The 21,756-nt window shown below is 41.3% G+C and overlaps 1 protein-coding gene across 1 annotated transcript in view; it reads left to right on the forward strand.

Annotated features, from left to right (window-relative positions):
• Positions 1–21,756, forward strand: part of CNTNAP2 (contactin associated protein 2) — a 1,271,576-nt gene that overhangs the window by 773,282 nt on the left and 476,538 nt on the right. The window contains exon 11 of the mRNA XM_029062825.2: positions 17,626–17,732. Coding sequence (XP_028918658.1) covers positions 17,626–17,732 — 107 coding nt within the window. The remainder of the gene's footprint in view (positions 1–17,625; positions 17,733–21,756) is intronic.

Genomic DNA, 21,756 nt, shown 5'->3' on the forward strand with positions numbered 1-21,756 from the left:
AGGCCAGAGGAAGGGCTTGACCAAAGGGTTGTTGGAGAGACTGACTAGATCGAGGTACAGTGAGGTTTGCATTGAAGGAGCAAAGTGTCAGAACTGGGTTGTAGTGGGAGATTAGTGTGGTTAGGTAGGAGGGGGAGAGCTGTTTGAGTGCCTTAAAACCTATGGTAAGGAGTTTGGTGCTGAGGTAGAGGGGCAACCATTGGAGGTTTTTGAACGGTGGAAAGATGTGGACTGAATTCTTCTTCAAATGAAAATTAAACTGTGTAGTTACACTTGATAAGTGAAAGAAAAGGATTCTTCTATTAACAGTGTTTCAAATCATTGTTGATGTAATGCACCTAAAATTTCTAAAATGCCACAGTGCTCCAAAATTGATATTTGTTTCCAATTTTCAATTCCAATAAATATGGCCCCATTAAAACTATGGCCTAATCAGCAATAGTGTGCTTTCAGTTATCATCATCATCATCAATGTAAAGGGAGGTACCATCTAGATAAACCAAAATTCAGAGATTCACCATCTGTTTCCTATACAGATTTGCAAATCATTTGGACTCTTGCAAAAGCTGGCACAGATTTCTCCAACAGCTAAATTGGAAACAGTTCTTCTGTTGTGAAAACCTGAGCCAGTTTTGCAGGTGGCTAAACTAGTCTCAATCCAGCATTAGCACGCTTGGGAGTTTTTAGACCTACATTTGTACAGTGAGTGAAGTAAGTTAGAGTGAGGGCTAATGTTACTCACTCTGAAATTATCTAAAATTCTACCACCTGGACTTGCCACCTCCCCTTGGTCTTCTATTGATCTTATACCAGTATCTCCTAGCAGTGGATAACCTCCACAGTACTCTTTCTAAGTTCCTAAACTTGTGATGCAGACAGATGCATGTGTTAGGAAACCCAGCAACCAGGCCCACTATGACTACTTCACATTTATTCTTGCCTACTCTGACTCTGTCCTTTTCTTCTACTTATTACTTGTCTTCCCTCATTAACTCATATATCCATTGGCCCCCAAAATTACAAACTTCCTCATGATACCTTCAGTACACCCTCTTAACTCCCTCTCTTAACCCTGACAATCTTATAAGCTAGTTTTTTTGGCATAATTATATTCATTAGTTGTTCTCAGCTCTGCAACTCTCTCCGATGTCTGAATCCACTCTCGCACCCTAACCAGCAGTCTCTCAGGTTACAGATCAAGTAACTGAGGCACAGGAAAGTGAAGTGACTTGGCAGAGGGGCTCTGAAGTGGTAGAGCCAAGATTAGAAGCCAAGTCCTTCTGAGTTGCAGGCCCATGGTGTACCCACTACGACCGACTGCTTCCCAGCCACTTTTAATCCAGTGGACCATTTTAATCCCTCCTTGAAAACCTTGTCTAGTCTTGATTTCATTTAATATATTTCTCTCCTGGTTTTCCTCCTCCTTCTCAGGGTGCTCTTTCTCGTTCTTTTTCCACTGGTTCCTTTCCCACTTCTCACCTTCATTGGTACCTTTTCCCTAAAAGCTCCATCTTGGATCACCTACTCTTTTCACTTCATATGTTCTCCCTTGGGTCAGATGGTAACGGCACTGGGCTAGACCAAACCTGACTACTGTAAAGCCTCCTCCCATGGGTCTCTTCCTCTAACCTCTCCGCTCTCCAGCCTGTTCCTTACTGTGCTGCTCAGTTCATCTTTTCAAGTGTCTTTCTGTTCTTCTTTCAACTCTTCTAAACCCTCCAATGGTTTACCTTTTTTTTTTGTATCAAACAGAAATTCCTGGCCATTGGCTTTAAAGAAACTCTCAGATCTTTCAAAGTCTTACTGAAGGCACATCTCCTCCAAGAGATCTTCCCTGATGGGACTCTCATTTACTCTTTTCCCATTCCATTTTGCATCGCCCTTACTTGTTCCCTTTATTGAACACCCCCCACCCCACTGCCTCAGCCCCACATTACGTATGTACATAGCCATAATTTTTTATTTATATTGATGTCTGTCTGCCCCTCTAGGTTGTAAGATCGCTGTGGGCAGGGAATGTGTCTGTTAGATTTTTGGGTTGCACTGTCCCAAGTGTTTAGTACAGTGTTCTGTGCACAGCAAGAGCTCAATAAATTGACTGATTGATTGAACTCCCCCTCTTTCCTATCCTCTCAATGCTCCTCTTCCACCCCAGCTCACACTCTCTATTCCTCCCAAGCTCACCTTTGCACCGGCCTAGTTTTTCAGCTCTTCCACCACTGCTGAACATGCTTCTTTCTTCCTGGAACTCCTTCACTCTTCAGATCCATCAGATCAGTGCTCTTCCCATCTTCAAAACCCTTCTGAAGTCCCAATTCCTTAGTTCCTCATCTGTAAAATTGTGATAAAATAGATTGGAAGCCCAGTTTGGGACAGTGTCTGATACTGATCTCTTAACCATGTTATCAAGCTTGAGAAGCAACATGCCTAGTGGGTAGAGCACGGGTCAGCAAGTCAGAGGGACCTAAGTTCTAATCCGGGCTTTGCCACTTGTCTTCTCTGTGATCTTGGGCAAGTCACTTCACTTCTCTGTGCCTCAGTTACCTCATCTATGAAATGAGGATTAAGACCATGAACCCCATGTGGTACATGGACTGTGTCCAACCTGATTAGCCTGTATCTACCCCAATGCTTAGTACAGTGTCTGGTACATAGTAAGCCCTTAATGAATCCCATAAAAAAGTGATTTCCACCTGGTAAATGCTTAATAACTGACATTAAGACATTATTATCAATAATGATATATATTTATCTAAAATGTATTTGCTAAATTTATCACTTGCAACTGCATTTTAGATTGTAAAATCATGGAGGGAAAGATTTTCACCCTGTGACTTAATATGGTCCTTTGCCTAAAGTAGATGCTCAAGAAATATTATTGATCACCCTTACCTAATCTTTGGACTATTTTGGTGCATGTCTGAGCATTTCTTCCACATCACTGTCTCGGTTTGTCCAGGAAAACTATACCTGGAACTTTTCAGACTCTAGCTTAATTGCTAGAACAAGAACAGTGAACCATAAACACGTAATTGTGTGTAACTATAACTTGGCTATGTTTTTTTGTGCTTGAACACAAAATTCTTTATCATGTGCTAATTTTCTTAAATAGGTCAGAATTGAAAACCTTTCAAGAAAGGAGAAAAATAATTGAGGGAAGTGGAAATGAAAATAATTCATCCCACTCTATCCTTCCATTACCTTTTGTAAGTTTGTGACTGGCAAGAAAAGTGGATTCAGACAGCAGAAAGAAGTGGTGAAGACATTTGGCCTAGGATAGGAAAATGTAAAAGAAGAATAACAATTGGCAAATAAAAGAGGAAAGGATGTTGGATTTCTATTGCTTTTTTAATCTGTACAGCTATAATATCAGCTTTTACCTACTGTTTCTGCTTTCATAGCTAGGCACCTTCGGGAACAAAGCAACTACTAATCCTCACTTCCTTCTACGCTACAGTTTCATTTAGCACATTTGTATAAGTAGAACTATTACCCTTGGGCTTCCAAATATCTCTTCCTCATAACAAAGAAATATGCAATTAACAGGTCTAAGCCACCAGAGCAAAGTAAAAGTTATGAGTTGTGGGGAAGGAAAGAACTCTTGTCCAGATTTACCAGATCATTGCTCAGCACCTTCTATTACGTATAGGTCCATTAATCATCTTAATCTCATTTGCCTGGTCAACAACAGTAATAGTGAGTCAGGCTCATTATGTACACAAGGTCTCTTTGGGAGCTAAATTTCCTTATTTTTATTCATGCCTGAGAAATTTGACAACTTGAAAAGCAATCAGGCAGTGGTACTTGAGAGCTTACAGTTGGTCAAGTACTGAGTTGATAGACATGAGCCCTTCCTTCGAGGAGCTTACTATTTAGTGAAGCACTTCTAGGACTGTTTGCTATTATTGTTTGAAGCCTGCCTCAATGAGCACAGGACTGGGAAGGAGGAGACCTGTTTTATTTCAGTGTTCTACCATTGGCCTGCTGTATGACCTTGGGCAATTGCATCGCCTCTCTGGACCTCATTTTCTTTATCTGTAAGATGAGGATAAGATAAATTGTGAGCCCCAGTTGGGATAGGGACTGTGATCAACACATAGTAATCACTTAATAAATGTTACAATCAGAACAGATTATTATTCCTCCGATTAGTCAATGAACTCTAGAGTTACCTGAATGAGTAACTGTAAAAGACCCCAAAAAGTTTCTTTTAAAAGTCTAATCAGTCATGCAAAAAGTATTATGTTACAAGGGCGATGTTGATTTCTGAGACTAGATGTGCTTCTTCCAGAATCATGGGAGCTTAAAATTCCCCAGCTGATGTTCAGATCTAGTTTTTAAAAGCTTACTTTTTGGAATGAATTTTTACTATTGAGCTGAGAACCATGCTTAATTAATTAACTGGAAGACTGACTAAGTCTAACATATAGCAGCACAAATGGCAGGCCTTTAATAACTTCCAAAGCATAAAAGTAGGATCAAGAGCCTCTAAACTAGAAGAAAATTATAGCCTATCAATTTTTCTATAGGGCAATCACAACACTTTAGAGTTAGATAATAAATCCCCAGAAATGGGCTGTTTGTAATGACAATTTGGCATGCCAAGATTATTTCATTACCACTTTTAAAGCCAAGTGTCTGTTAATAAAGCAGTTACATTTTCATTGTTATTACTCTCTTTCAAATTATTCCACTTTAATATGAATTATTTTCTTGAAAGTGCTACAACTTTTGGAGTTAATTGCTCCAAGCTGGAAAATAGACAGTGTAGGTTTCTATTTTTCCCCTCCCTCTTTATGTGCTACCACACCAGAGTGAGCCTGCTGGCTTCAAAGCAATTAGTTGAAAAACCACTAGGTAAAAATGGTTTGTTTGTGCCTTGCTGTACATATCCATTTCTAGTGAATTGAAAAGGAATTGTATAATATTAGCAGCTGTGTATGTGCCTATATCTCACACAGCTGTGGGGCAGTATGATCACTGAGTCACAGGGATATTATTGGTTTCATGAATTAAAGGGAATTTTGAGCACATATTGCTTGCAATTCATTATAAAGTTAAAATTAATATGAAGAAAAACACATTGGGCCTTAAGACTTCTGGGAAGATAAAATCCACCTGAAGTGGTATTTGAGTGCTTGTTCTATTTAGAAACTGCCCTGAGTGCTTGGGAGAGTACAGTAGAACAATTAGACAAATCCCAGCTCTGCCACTTGTCAGCTGTGTGACTTTGGGCAAGTCACTTAACTTCTCTGTGCCTCAGTTACCTCGTCTGTAAAATGGGGATTAAGACTGTGAGCCCCTTGTGGGACAACCTGATCACCTTGTATCCTCCCCAGTGCTGAGAGCAGTGCTTTGCACATAGTAAGCGCTTAACAAATACTGTCATTATTATTATTATAGGAGATAGTAGTTTATCTGGATGCTTGTCCATCCACCTCCACATCAAAGAAAAGCTCCATACCAGTGGCTTTAAAGCACTCAATTAGCTTGCCCCCTCCTACCTTACCTGCTACTCTCCTACCTCAGCTCAGTCTGCACACTTCTCTCCTCCAGTGCTAACCTCCTCACTGTACCACAGTCTCGTCTATCTCACCACCGACATCTCACCCACGTACTGCCTCTGGACAGGAATGCCACTCTTCTTTGTATCCGACAGATGATCAGTCTCACCACCTTCAAAGCCTTATTGAAGGTACATCTCCTCCAAGGGGCCTTCCACAGCTAAGCCCTAATTTCCGCTTTTCCCACTTCCTTCTGTGCTGCCCTTGCGTTTAGATTTGAGTCCTTTATTCACCCCTCCCTCAGCCCCAAAGCACTTTTGTACACATCCGTAATTCATTTATGGTCTTCCCATCTAAATTGTGAGCTCATCGTGGACAGAAAACATGTCTGTGTATTGTACTCTGCCAAGTACCTAGTACAAAATGGGCCAGCAGGGATGTAATTCGTCACAAAGTTCATTGTGATTTGTACCCTCATTGGCTAGCTATAGGCACAACCAGGATCAGAACCCAGGTGTCCTCAATCCCAGAGCTGTACTCTTTTCATTTAACTGAAAGCAGGGCAGTAGGGACCATGGAAAAGGTCACAGCACTGGGGAGTTACCCTAGTTCTCAAGGCATTCTGCCCCTTCACCCCAAGAAGAGTGAACTCTTTCTTCACTCTTGGAAGTCTTCCATTTTTCTTATTGCCTTTATACCTATCTCTCAAAATATCCTCCGATGTTACTTGTACTTGATGCAAATTTAAAATCCACTATTTCTGAGTAAGGGACTGGTGCTTCTGTCATTTTATCTGATTTTTTTTTTTTAGGCACAAACTTGTTTTGCTGCTCCATTAGGCTCATCTGTGAAGCACACAGTGTAATGGAGTAAAAAGCATTAGAGACAAAGTTGTACAGTGGATCTATGGGAAGCTCATAGTAGAGAGAAATCCTTGATAGTTCTGAAGAGTGGCTGATGTGGTGTCTTCCAACAGTCACCCGACAAAAGGCACCCCAAGAAAAGCTGAAGAGCAGATCGGGAAAGGGTGAAGGAGATGTGGCGGGGGAGAGTTCCATCCACCTTGTTCTTTATTGTCTACTCTGACTCTTTTCTTCCGCCAAGCAAATAAAGTGCTACTTACAGCCCGACACCACCTATAACAGCCCACCCAGGCCCCTCTACTTGTGCCCATCGTGATCATGCATCCAGGGTGATTTTTATGCAGTGTGTAGAATCAAAGTAAATTGCTTCCTCCAGAAGGTTATTCAGTGAAGAGTGGACCCAAGAGGTACCATAATTTTCTGAATGACCACACATTTTCAGTATGGGAGAGATGCCATTTGCCCATATCCTGGAAAATTAGAATTGAAATTTTGTATTTTGTCCAAACATGGAGCGATGGTGGTGTACATTCAAATGAAGCTTCATTTTTGTCTTGACATTGTTCTCATTGATTTGATAGGAACATAGGCTAGGATCAAGAGATGAAAATTTATCAACATAATAGTTATAACAAAAGAGCAAACAAAGTATTTATTGTCTTAAAGTGAAATATTTCTTTTTTTAATTTAACCTGCAGCTAACCAGAAAAGAAAAGATCATTTGCATGTATGCAATGAGCTTGGAAAACCTTTGGAAGGCTTTTCACTTTATTAGTGGGCATTTGGAAGAAAAGAAACCGTTATCATTTTAAAATAATCTTTCAGTTGAATTTGTATCCAGAGAAGCGTGGCATAGTGGATAGAGCACGGGCCTGGGAGTCAGAAAGTCATCGGTTGTAGTTCTGGCTCTGCCACTTGTCTTTGAGTGACCTCGGGCAAGTCACTTCACTTCTCTGTGATTCAGTTACCTCATCTGTAAAATAGGGATTGAGAGGGTGAGCCCCACGTGGGACAGGGATTTGCTAGTATCCATCCCAGCACTTAGTACAGTGCTTAACAAATACTACAATTATTATTATCAATTGGATTATTTTACTAATTTGAGTAAAATTGTTTAAACTTTATTATACTGCTGTGAATTGAAATTGGGCAAAATCTGAACTGGATGCTGAGAACCAGAGAATCAGTGCCCTTAAAGCAGGGATTCCCCAAAGGTAAATTATGATATTGTATAGGTTTAAAATGAGTAAGGCTTATGATCAAATGTGAACTTGATTAAAAACCAGTGTTGCTAAATATATCAGATATTTGTTTCAAAGTGGTATTTCTCAAGTATTTTTGCCACTCCGCATCTTACAAGTCTTTTGTTAGGTCAGTTATGATCTTTATTTTATCACCTGAGCTACTCTGATGTCTCTGGATCTTGAGGTGTATAAATGTCCACGAAATAATTTTTTTCCTCTCATTTGAAAAGCATGCAGTTTAATGGCACTGTATCCCTAGTACTCTAACATTAGGGTTTAAACAAAATAGGAATCATCCATTGATAATAATTGATTGATATTAAGCTCCAATGATGTTGTTTAAAATACAGCCCAATCATTAGACTCATTGCAGTGTTCACCTAAATTTTCAACAAGGTCCTCAGGAGTTTTGATTTCATCTATGTGGCATCCACCCTTTCCTATCTTCTCAATCAACCAGTGGTATTTACTAAGTGTTTAGACCACTGGACTAGGTGCTTACTTTGGCTCATAAATGAATGTTTTGGGAATTTGATGAAGAAGTTTAAAGAGCCATCTTCTAGTCTGGCTTGTGACGCTGACATTTGCATGTCTTTGATGAGCTGTTAAATGGAAAAGGGATGTGAGAAGTTAAATCCCTAACCACGATGTCACATTCAGAGATAAGATCCAGGACATAGCCCCTGGATATGTACATATCCTTATATCCTACTATTTCCCTATCTGTAATTTATTTTAATGTGTGTCTCCTCCTATAGACTGTAAACTCCTTTTAGGCAGGGATTGTGCCTTCCAAATCTATTGTATTGTACTTTCCCAAGCATTTAGTATAATGCTCTGCACACTTTCATTCATTCATATTTATTGAGTGCTTACTATGTGCTTGGGAGAGTAGAATATGCCATCACCAGGCAGGATGGGCCATGGGTCTAATCCAGCATGACAAAACCTATGGTTTCATATGTTCTCATGAATAGCACATAATCCATAGTTCCATAATCTCACTACTTAACTATATCCACTCGATCAGAAGCCTTTGCCTTTTTTTAGTGGTATTTATTAATAATAATAATTGTGGTATTTGTTAAGGGCTTACTATGTGACAGAAACTGTACTAAGCGTTGCAGAGGATATAAGCAAATTGGGTTGAATATAGTCCCTGTCCCACATGGGGTTCACAGTCTTAATCCCCATTTTACTGGTGAGGAAACTGAGGCATAGAGAAGAGAAGTGACTTGCCCAAGGCCACATAGGAGACAAGTGGTGGGGCCAGGATTTGTTAAGTGCTTACTATGTGCCTGGCACTGTTCTAAGCACTGAGGTAGATACAAGATAATCAGGTTAGCCCAGTCCCTAGAATGAATATCTCTAGAATGAAGGACATGGTTTGCCTTCCTTAGTTCTTTCCGGCAACACAGTGGGACAGATGTGACTAATGATTATATTGTCAGATGATTCTTGATTGGTTATTTTAAAAATGCTTACTATCCAAGTTCTAAGTTTTGGATGGATCTAAAGCTTTGGGGAAACTGTGGAGGTGCTGGTGTCTGACAAGCAAGGGACATTAATTATGCATTGCCGCCATGAGAAGTGACTTTTGTTTTTGTGCTAATGTATCCTGATACTGATAAGGCTTTTTAGAGACCATTTTAGTCTTTCTGTGGTTTCTAGAACAAGAGTTTACCTACGAGTACCTTAAATATAAAAGAAAAACATCCTTCTTCAAGACAAGAGGTTTCTGAACAAACAGAATTGTAAAGATTTTTCCATACCCACTCACAAAGGGCAAGATACTTGGGCTTAGTTAATATCACCTCCATTAATCTAAATGTAGAAAGTTTGCAACAGTTTCTTATTTAGGACGAGGTAATTGTTTAGAAGGTTTTCAAACTATGAGCTTTTAAGGGCTTTGATTAACAGTCAGGGCTATATCTTTACCCTGATTGTTCATTGATAAAAATCATTTGATAGTGCTAATCTGCCGAAGAAAAAATAAACATTTAAACCACAGTGTTTTTTGTGGTTTCCTCAGAACCTCATTTCTCTCTAATGAATGCATCTGAAAAAGGTCCATACCTGTAAACATCTGGCCTCTCTTATCGTGTCTCCTTAGCCAAGTTAAAATTCAATCCTTCCAGTTTGGAAGCTCTCCTGGAAGGGTATCTCCCAGTGTTTTGTGACTTTTTTTAAAGAACCGAATCAAGGTAATCTTGTACTGACTTTGCAGGCACTGTCCTAATCATTAGATGCTTGCTGAAAATAGCACATCTCCTCCCCTGTTTTGACGAAAAGCACAGAGGGGAGAGGCGGGTAGTGTGGTGAGAAGGAGGGAATGAGATCACTCTCTCTGTCCTCCTCCCTTCAAAGCCTTGATTAAAAGCACATCTCCTCCGAGAAGCAGCGTGACCCAGTAGAAAGAGCATGGGACTGGGACTTAAGAAGACATGGGTTCTAAATCTGGCTCTGCAACTTGTCTGCTGTCTGACCTTACACAAGCCACCTAACTTCTCTGTGCCTCAGTTACCTCATCTGCAAAATGAGGTATCTATATCTTGTATCTACTCCAGTGGTTGGCACATAGTAAGTCCTTAACAAATACCACAGTTATTATTATTAAATTCCATTTTTAAAAATGTTATTCCCAAATAAGCCCTCATATCCTCTTCTCTCACTCCCTTCTGCATCAGCCTTGCACTTGGATTTGCACCCCAAATTCACCCCACCCTCACATTAAGCTTGTATCTACCCCAGTGCTTAATACAGTTCCTGGCACATAGTAAGCACTTGATACTGTGCTCTGCACACAGTAAGTTCTCAATGAATATGATTAGTTGACTAATTGAAGCCCAACCACTTATGGAATTGGACATATGAGAATTGTTCTCTCCATTTCCGCATATTTCTTAAGGAGAATGTGTGTGTTGTATTGTAAATAAACAAATAATAATAAATCATGATGGCATTTGTTAAGTGCTTACTATGTGCAAGGCACTGTTCTAAGCATTGGGGAGGATAGAAGGTGAGCAGGTTGTCCCATGTGGGGCTCACAGTCTTAATGCCCATTTTACAAATGAGGTAACTGAGGCACAGAGAAGTTGTGACTTGCCCCAAATCACACAGCTGACAAGCAGCAGAGCTGGGATTTGAACCTATGACCTCTGACTCCCCAACCCGTACTCTTTCCACTGAGCCACGCTGCTTTTCTGTCTCCGCACTGCTTAGAACAGTACTCTGCACATAGTAAGTACTCAGTAAATGCCATTGATTGATCGATTGATTAGAACATATTCCTTTAAGCAAATTCAGCATATATGTGTTTATAAATATATAAATAAATACATATATATATACACATATATATTCAAACTTATTTGAGTGCTTACTGTGTGCAAAACACTGTACTAAGCCCTTGGGAGAGTATAGTACAACAACAGACACATTCCCTGCCCACAGTGAGCTTACAGTCTAGGGGGGAGACAGACATTAATATAAGTAATAATAATAATCATGGTATTTATTAAGTGCTTTCTATATGCCAGGTGCTGTACTAAGCACTGGGATGGATACAAACAAATCAAGTTGGACAAAGTCCCTGTCCCACATGGGGCTCCCAAACTGAATCCCCATTTCACAGATGAGGTAACTGAGACCCAGAGAAGTGAAAGTCACTTGCACAAGGTTACACAGCAGACAAGTGGGGGAGTGGGGATTAGAACCCACAAACGTCTGACTCCCCAGGCCCGTGGTCTATCCACTATGCCATGCTGCTTCTCACTGAAGCGTATGTGCACATATATAAAATATATACATAAATATATATACATAAATATGTTTATATGTGGATGCTGCTATGTGTGAACTTTCTCCCTGAGCAGTTCCAGAGATGACCAGACCTTCCACACTGGACTGAGGCAGGCTCAGTGCTGGTATCTTGCTGCGATTTTTCTGTGGCTGGCACACTTCATTCTGGTGGCCTCTTGGACCACTGGAAATGGATGTCTCCACATGTCAGGCTTTGTAGGTGAAGGCTAAAACATCATTCTGCCTTTCTGTAGACTAATCAGTCCATAACGCTTTGCTGGATCATTCCATTGATTCAGGCAATCCTTTTCATCGAGCTCTTACTGTGTGCAAAGCAATATACTGAGAGCTTGGGAGAGTCCAATATAACAGTAAACACATTCCCTGCCCACAACCATCTTAGAGGATGAGCTTACAGAAATTGATTCATAATCATTTGCCTCCTCAAGCATGGCAGCGTAGGAAAAAGTTGTGTAGTACTGGATCATTTTCATAGCCCTACTTCTTTCTGATAGTGATGAAGCACCTTCAACTCTGACTCGCCCAACGCTATAATTACCAAATAGCAAATTATTTTGATTCGCTACCCAACAGCCACATTTACTTAGTGCTTTCCAGAGCCCCTGACCCATTATGTCAGTTGATTTTTGTAGGGGCAACGAACACAGTGTTGAGGTCTTAAAATTGCTCTTTGCAGTTTTCCTGAATTGGTTGTATTGGAAAGATTATTTCCGTTGTGCTGTGCATTTGGTGTGAAGCCTCAGTGGAATTCAGCCACACACAGTTGAGTCTATTCTTCAGAAGTCTGTTTAGAAAGAACCTGGCTAGCACTTTAGCTGTGCAGGAAAGTAGTAATATTCCCCTGTAGTTGTAGGACAGCTCTGTCTCTTCTTGAAGGCAATGATTAAGATGGCATCTGTGAAATCTTATGGCATTTCCAAAGCAAGAAGCAGCATGGTGCAGTGGAAAGAGCCCAGGCTTGGGAGTCAGAGGTCATGGGTTTGAATCCCGACTCTGCCACTTGTCAGCTGTGTGACCTTGGGCAAGTCACTTAACTTCTCTGTGCCTCAGTTACCTCATCTGTAAAATGGGGATTAACTGTGAGCCTCGCATGGGACAATCTGATTACCCTGTATCTACCCCAGCGCTTAGAACAGTGCTTTGCACATAGTAAGCGCTTGACAAATACCAACATTATTATTTATTATTATAAGTTCATGAGCAGCATGTACAGACACCAGGGAATTAGGGCCCCTCTTTGCTTAAGATTGTGGCAGCAACGTAAATAAGTCCAGGTCTCTTTCAGTGTTTCATGGCGTTGACTGTGATCACTTCCTCAAATTGTATTTCCCATTTAGCCAGTTTTCCATTCTTTTAAGGGCCTTAAGTAATGTGTTTTTTTTAAGTGTTCACTCTGTGCCATGTATTGTCCTAAGCACTGGGGTATGTACAAGATAATGGGGTTGGACATAGTCCCTGTCTCACATGGAATTCCCAGTCTGAGGGAGAGAGAACAGGTATTTTATCTCCATTTTACAGATGAGGAAATAGAGGCCCAGAGAAGGCAAATGACTTTCCTAGTCACACACGCTTCCAAACTGGCTCTTCCATTTTTTTGCAGGCTTTCATAAGCCTTCTTTTTGTTTTGATCATGAGGAGCCACAAGGTGATGTTTATGTATTTTTTGTAAATTAGGAGCAAGTATTTTTTAAAGTCTGAGTTCTTTTCAGCAATCCAGTCTTGGTGGTGGTGTCTTTGCTAAAAAAAAAAAACAAAAAACAAAAAACAACAGTCTTGATGGCAGCCTGTTAGGTTACTTCATCAGCAATCACTGGCATACAGCACTTTCTTGATGACTGATCTTGAGATTTTTAATGGTGCTCAAAGCTCGTTGAGTGCTTCGCATATATTCTAAAACCAGCATCTATGTTGTTGTCACACCCTCAGCAGTTCAGCAGAAAGCCAAGTGAACAACACTGGACCAACCACTCAATCCTTCTGTACTCAGATGATGATAGAGAAAGGGGCAGACCAGTAATTTTAATCTCTCTCATGGAATAGCCAAGGATGTTGGGAAACTTAATAATTTGGTTCTTAAGTGCTTATGTGCCAAGCACTGTGCTAAGTGCTGGAGGAAGGTCATCAGGTTGCACATAGTCTTACATGGGTCACACAGACTAAGTAGGAGAGAGCAGGAATAATCCCCATTTTATAGATGAGGTCACTGAGGCACAGAGATGTTAAACCACTCACCCAAGGTCATTCAATCAGTGGTATTTATTGACCATTTACTATGTGCAGAGCACTGTTCTAAATGCTTGGGAGAGTACAGTACAACAGAATTAGTGGACACATTCCCCACCCATAATGAGGTTGCAGTCTAGAGGGGGAGACAGACGTTAATGTGAATAAAGAGGCATAGCAGGTAAGTGGCAGCATTGGGATTAGAACCCAGGACCTCTGACTGCCAGGCCCTTGATCTTTCCACTAGGCCTCGTGGCTCTCTTTAATTATTCCCCCAGCTGTCTGTTGAGGGTGTCAGATGCTCTGGTAAATTCTGGAAATGCAGTGATTTGGAATTGCTCCTTAAATATGGAATCAGCATGGCATAGTGGATAGAGTACAGGCCTGAGAGTCAGAAGGTCATAGGTTCTAATCCCAGATCTGACACTTGTCTGCTGTGTGACCTCGGGGAAGTACCTTGATTTCTCTGGGTCCCAGTTACCTCATCTGTAAAATGGGGATTGAGACTTTGAGCCTCATCTGGGACAGGGACTGTGCCCAACCCGATTTGCTTGTATCCACCCCAGCGCTTAGTTCAGTGCCTGACACATAGTAAGTGTTTAAGTGCCATAATTATTATTACACATTTAATTTATATTAGTGTCTGTCATACTGCCTAACCACATGTACAGTGCTGGGATGTCACCTAGAGCCATACTGAAATTCAAGTATTTAACCATATTATTTTTGAATCTGTCCCAAAGGATTTGGGCTGGCAATTATTTTCATGACACCACCGGTACAGTTTCACTTGCCTAGCCTACCATGGTAGAAATGATCTCCATAGTAATAAAATGTGAAATTGGACTTTGACATGATTATCAGTATTGTATATAGATCTCTGACCAAATTTGTGTTGGAAAACATTTAGTAGATGAAACCTTCACATAGTTTAAAATGAATGCCTCTGTTTAGAAAGGAGAAATTTTATCTTAGGAGACTAATGAAATAGTTTCAGAGAAGCAAGTAGTTTGCGATAATATTGGTAATTAATCAATTGTATTGAGTGCTTACCATGTACAGAGCACTGTACTAAGCGCTTGGAAGAGTACGTCAGAATTAGCAGACACTTTCAATTCCCATAATGAGCTTACAGTCTAGAAACAAATATAAGGAGTGGGATGTTGACGAATCTATAGCGTGATAATGGAAATAAATCCTGAGCATGGCTGACAGAAAGTTATATTTTAAATGGATGGATGATAGGTGGAAGTAGCTGGGAGCGATGGCATGCAGTCTGTATGATGAATAGAAATGCAGTTATTTTCAAAATTACATTGAATTAAAAGATTTTTAAAAATACGTGTTTTTGGATTTTGGCCAGAAGAATACACTAGTAGTAGTTGACCTCTAGTAATTTGTTTAGTGAGGTATACTTAGAACTACCTTTCCTACAAAATCAATATCTGAGCATCTGTGACTTGGGAGAGAAATATGAGATCATGTTTTTTGAGATGGGAGACAGTGAATTTGAATCTAAAGCTGACTTGAAGAGTCCACTGCTGCTATCCAAAACTGCTGCTTTTCTAATCTCGTTCAGAAATATACATCCTAAAATCTGTGGGATGTAATCAAATTAGAAATAGTAGTCTCAGAAACTCTTTTGAAATTACAGACACTATCCTGGAAGATGTGATTATGTGGTTCACATGATGATAATTACATAATAACAGGATGAGAAACGTGCTTGTAGAGAATTTAAGGAGGTAAGAGCCCCATCTTTAAAGTGAAGAGGTCCAATTACCGTAATTCCTCTAACATTTGGATCAAATTTTGAAACCAAAGCGCCATTTGAAACACATTAGACATTCCACTGCAGGTTCACATCATTTGACTTGAGTTATTTTTCTTTTTTCCAGTCATAAGTATTGAATTTAGTCTCAAAAATCAGGTGATAAAATAGTTTTTATTCTCATAGTTTGGTAAGCATCTCATCTTGAAGAGCATTTGGTGTGATTTCCCATTTTATATGAATATTAAATAAATTCTTACAGCCTTAAAGCAAATTGATGTTAAGTATACTTTAATTTGTTTTGTTCTCTAGAAGGAGTTTCATTTGCTCCAGCTGGTAGGAGGTCTTAATCTTATATAATGTGATGGTATGAGAATATGGTTTGTAAATTGCATGTGAGCCTACCCAGCTAGCAAGGAAATTTCTATTTTCATTGATCAGAAATGAAAGCCGCTACTGAGCAGAATGGCCCTGGTGGCTAATAAAGAAAACCATTGTGAATTGAAGAATAACACCTGAAATCAAAAAAGTACATTGATAATTCACATCTAAACAAATGTGTGATCAAAATTCATTCTTGGAAAATTCTATTTTGAGACCAGAGTATTTCAAAATTCAGACATAATGTCTTTGTAGGAAAAATGTCCTCGATTGGTAACTCTAGATTTTGCTAAGTGGAGTTTACTCTGGCAGGCTGTTCTTCATTGAGATCCATCTAGTGTGGCTCAGTGGAAAGAGCCTGGGCTTGGGAGTCAGAGTTCATGGGTTCGAATCCCAGCTCTGCCACTTGTCAGCTGTGTGACTGTGGGCAAGTCACTTAACTTTTCTGTGCCTCAGTTCCCTCATCTGTAAAATGGGGATCGACTGTGAGACTCACGTGGGAAAACTGATTACCCTGTATCTACCCCAGCGCTTACAGCAGTGCTCTGCACATAATAAGCGTTTAACAAATACCAACATTATTATTATTATTATCCATCTTTGGGTCCTACCTGCAAGGGTGAGGCAATGTCTTCTTTTCCCCTTCTTCCGTTGGCTAAAGCAAACACCGGGGTGCTTCAGTGGCAGAGAGAGTGCCCAGATTGCTCCTGCCAGCCCAACCAGCATCTCCCAACCCCCGTGGCAGACTCTTCAAACTGGCAGGAGTAGCAGCATGGCCTAGTAGCAAGAGCATGGGCTTGGGAGTCAGAGGACATGGGTTCTAATCCTCACTCCGCCACTTGTCTGCTGTGTGATGTGAACGAGTCACTTAAACTTCTTTGTGCTTCAGTTACCTCGGCAGGAAAATGGGGATTAAGACTGTGAGCCCCACATGGGACAACCTGATTACCTTGTATCTACCCCAGCCCTTAGAACAGTGCTGGGTGCATAGTAAGTGCTTAGCGAATACCGTTGTTATTATTATCATCAGTATCTAAAGCTGATTGTGGACTTTCAAGCCAAGAGTCAGGAGTTTCTGCTTAACATGTTTGAGCTCAGTTTTTCTCATCTGTGAAGTGGTGATAGTAATACCCGGAGTTCTCTACCTCCTAAGGATGGGATGTGGATAAAAATATGAAATGAAATGTGAAAGCACTTTGAAACACAGAAATGCTTTAGGAAATTAAAATTGTAGTATCTCAATAGGCTCACTGTGCACTCTTGCCCCTGTGAATTCCCACCACATTGTCAAAGGGGCGGCCCCGGCGTAAGGTCACTCATTGGGCAGAGAGAGACGGACTCAGTCGGAATATAAGTGCTCGGATTGTTCCCTGAGGAACAACCTCTCAGTGATCAGGCCTTTCTCAGGGCTCAGTTACAGCACAAGCCGCGCTGGCTCACTAAGCGGCTTTGTCCCTGCAGGGTAGAGGCGAGGTCATCACTCTTACATGCCAGAAGGGCCCGCAGCCAGGGTCTTTCTATGCGGGAAAGAAAAGAGATTGGGAATAAACCCGAGATAAAGGACAGGGGGTGGATGCGTCTGCACGTTTTCTGCTGTTTATTCCAAAATGGGCGACACTAGGTCTGTGATACATCATCTTTTGTGCAGTTGGCACCTTCTGTCATGAATCGTATTAATCTGCTTAAACTAACAAGGATTAATTGCCATCCTAAGACAAACTGGCACCGGTTTGATATATTGCCCAGGCAGCTGGGAATTTGTCCATTCATAAATCTTTGTTTGTTTGTTCATTTCTGTTTGTCTCTTGCTCTGACAGATGTGTGCCCAATCACTGTGAGCATGGTGGTAAATGCTCTCAGAGCTGGGATGGCTTCAAATGCACTTGCGATGGAACGGGATACACTGGTGCCACCTGTCATAACTGTAAGTGCCACTTCTCTTCCCGCTAGCTCCGTCAATGTGTGAGAAACCCGTGAAACCGTGTTGCTTAGCGAACTCTGCTCAGGCCACAAGCAGGCTGATCAGCTCCAGAGTGATTGTGATTGGCTGCTTTGTCCATCCCCAAGAAATATTCCAGGGGAAGCAGCGTGGCATAGTGGAAAGAGCACTGGCCTGGGAATCAGAAGACCTGGGTTCTAATTCCGACTCTGCCACTTCCCTGCTGTGTGATCTTGGGCAAGTCACTAAACTTCTCTGTGTCTCAGTTCCCCAACTGCAGAATGGGGTTTCAATACATGTCTCCTTCATACTTAAATGGTGAGCCCCGGGTGGGACCTGAATATCTTGTTTCTACCCCAGCGCATCCTTACGCTGCTTGGCACTTGATAAGCACTTAACAAATACCACAGTTATCATTATTATCCAAAACCTTCAGTGGTGTGAGGGAAGAAGGGAACACTATTCCCAGATTCAAGAACTGATGTCCGGTCCGTTCCTGTCAGTTGGCCACCAATCTCTGATTTAATTCTTTGTCTTCTCACCTCCTTTAGAATAACCCTCCACATCTAACTTCTCTATCCTCTGTTCAAGGTTGCTAATGTCCATACATTGTGATGTGAAAGGCTTACGTTTGGGCAGATATTTCCATCAATGCAACCATTATTATGAGACTTAAACCAATGACCATTTCTTCCTGTTTCTGGAACATCAGTTGTTACACGCTCGCCTTCCGGTCTTAGTTTGCCCAACTGTTTATATCAATAAATGACCAGTGAGAGAATAATAATAATGATGATATTTGTTAAGCGCTTAACCTTGTGCCAGGCACTGTACCAAGTACTGGGGTTGAGACAAGCTCAATTCTAGCTTATAAAACCCCTGTTATAAGAACAGAGAAACAGAATGCTGACCTAAAACTGTAACGTTAACTAATAATAATAATAATAATGTTGGTATTTGTTAAGCACTTACTATGTGCAGAGCACTATTCTAAGTGCTGGGGTCGATACAGGCTAATCAGGTTGTCCCACGTGAGGCTCACAGTTAATCCCCATTTTACAGATGAGGTAACTGAGGCACAGAGAAGTTAAGTGACTTGCCCACAGTCACACAGCTGACAAGTGGCAGAGCTGGGAGTCGAACCCATGACCCCTGACTCCGAAGCCCAGGCTCTTTCCACTGAGCCACACTGGATAATGAATTGGTTGTGGCCTGCCAGAAAGAGCATAGACCTGGGAATCAGGACACCTGTATTGTAGGTAATCCCAGCCGACCCAGTGGATCAGTCAAACATAATTATCGAGCGCTTACTTTATGCAGAACACTGTACTAAGCAGTTGGAAGAGTACAATAAAACTATAAACAGACACATTCCCTGCCCACAATGAGGTTACAGTCTAGAGGGGGAGACAGATATTAATATTCACATCTGCAAGTACCTGCTGTGAGACTTTTGGACAATTCATTTCACTTCTGAGTTCTTCAGTTTCTTCACCTGTAAAAATGGGTATAAGATACCTGCACCCCTTAGAGTATATGCCTCTTGTGGCTAAGATGACAACTGTCTGATCTGTTTTCATTGTATCCACCTTAGAACACTGCTTGCATAAAGTAAGTGCTTAACAATTACCACAGTTATTGGTGATAGGTCCATGTTTGAATTCTGTGCTTGTGCTGTACACTTGCTTCCAATGTCGTCAAGTTGTTTCCGACCCATAGGGACTCCAGGGACACACCCTCTTCAGAAAGCAGCGTGGCGCAGTGGAAAGAGCACGGGCTTTGGAGTCAGGGCTCATGAGTTCGAATCCCAGCTCTGCCACTTGTCAGCTGTGTGACTGTGGGCAAGTCACTTAACTTCTCTGTGCCTCAGTTCCCTCATCTGTAAAATGGGGATTAAGTGTGAGCCCCACGTGGGACAACCTGATTCCCCTGTGTTTACCCCAGCGCTTAGAGAAGCAGCATGGTGCAGTGGAAAGAGCACGGGCTTTGGAGTCAGGGCTCATGAGTTTGAATCCCAGCTCTACCACTTGTCAGCTGTGTGACTGTGGGCAAGTCACTTAACTTCTCTGTGCCTCAGTTCCCTCATCTGTAAAATGGGGATTAAGACTGTGAGCCCCACATGGGACAACCTGATTCCCTTGTGTCTAACCCAGCACTTAGAACAGTGCTCGGCACATAGTAAGCGCTTAACAAATACCGACATTATTATTATTATTAGAACAGTGCTCGGCACATAGTAAGCGCTTAACAAATACCAACATTATTAATGTCCCATCTTCAGTCATAAAGTCGTTCTGGTTTGCGTATCCATAGAGTTTTCTTGGTTAAGATATAGAGGTGGTTTCCCTTGCCGTCTTCTGCGCAGTAAAAAAGTTGAGTGTCTGCCATCGTCTTTCATCAGCGTTTTGATCACTTGATCATCCACCTCTGACTCTTTCCCATGTCGCCGCTGCCCAGCACAGGTGAATCAGCTTTGTCTGATGCTTTGGCTTAGACCTTTCCATTATGGGCAGCCTTGTTTGGCATAGCTCTAAGCTTCATCAGCGTACGCAAACTCTCCTGCCGCGATAAGGTGTCAGTTAAAAGAAGAGCTGTACATGTTGCAATAGGCATATTATGCCACCTAGCAGTTTAACCTTTGAGTGGGCAGAGACCTTGTTTTGTGACAATTCGGTACAATTTCCAATCCAGTGGGAGTACTAAATACCAAATTGCAAAGCTGATTCTGGGTCAGTCATATATGAGATCTTGGTGAACAAGTAAACTATAGTATTTCAGCCCACTCTCTGTTCCTGCAGTAAGCGCATTATGGGCAGGGACCATGTCTGCTAATTTCTCTTGTATTGTAGTCTTCCTAGAGGGCTTAGAACAGTATTCTGCACAAGGTAAGTGCCCAATAAATACCACTGATTGATTGCACACTCATCTGCAGCCCCTCTGCTGTTCTTTTTAAATTGTTTTTAACTGCTTATTATGTGCCAGTCACTGTACTAAGTGCTGAGGTGAATAAAAGCTAAGCAGGTTGGACACAGTCCCTGTGCTACGTAGGTCTCACAGTCTTAATCCCCATTTTTGGATAAGGTAACTGAGGCACAGAGAAGTTAAGCAACTTGCCAAGGGTCACACAGCAGACAGGTGGCAGAACCAAGATTAGAACCCAGGTCCTCTGGCTCCCAGGACTATGCTCTTTCCACTAAGCCACTGCCTGCTTCTGGTTGGGTTCTGTGAGGTCCCTTCTCTGGAGATAAAACCAATTCACTTGGTCAGGGTTTTGACCAGCAGGAAGCTCAATCCTTCAACTTTCTGTATTTCCAGGCAAGGAAATCTCATCGACCTAATTTGCTATAATTTCCTAGACAATAGGACTGCCGTTGAAACCACTATTCCCTTATGACCCTTTCAGCTATTTGCATTTTTAGTCTTTGGATAACTAGTGAACAAGGCCTTTGAAGCAAATTTGAGTTTGTTTTCTTTCTTATTAAAAGCGTCATGATATTTAGTAGTTTAAAGAGCTATTGTCCATCCATAGATACATTGAATTGGGTGAGGTTTTTTTTTTTTGCTTCCATTTTTTTTTCCCTAATCAGACTAAAGGGAGAACCATTTGATTACAGCTGTGATGATGAAGAAACAATTAGGGCCATGAGGAAAACCATGCACGGCACATCTGCAGCTTCATGTAAAAGCTTCTTTACAGTTGCCAGTCCCATTTGGAAACAAGAGACAAACATGTTGGGCCCCTCTCCTGAAGTCCCCTTCATTTCAAAGGGAAGAAATAATCCCAGCCACTCTTTGAAGGGCATTGTGACTCTGTGGCTGTGGATAAAAAACGGCAGAAAAGAAGGGAAAAAGTGCTCCCTGAGCAAGTGTCAGAAGGGGATTTCAAGTCCATTGTCCCAGTGTCCTGCTGCTGCAGAGATAAATCACATTAGACTGAAATAGAGGAGGTCATCTGGAGCTCCACAGTCCAAAGACCTTGCCATTTTGAAGGAGACCAGAGTTTCAGATT

Source organism: Ornithorhynchus anatinus, chromosome 4 (genome assembly GCF_004115215.2).
Source record: "Ornithorhynchus anatinus isolate Pmale09 chromosome 4, mOrnAna1.pri.v4, whole genome shotgun sequence".
NCBI classification, from domain to species: domain Eukaryota; kingdom Metazoa; phylum Chordata; class Mammalia; order Monotremata; family Ornithorhynchidae; genus Ornithorhynchus; species Ornithorhynchus anatinus.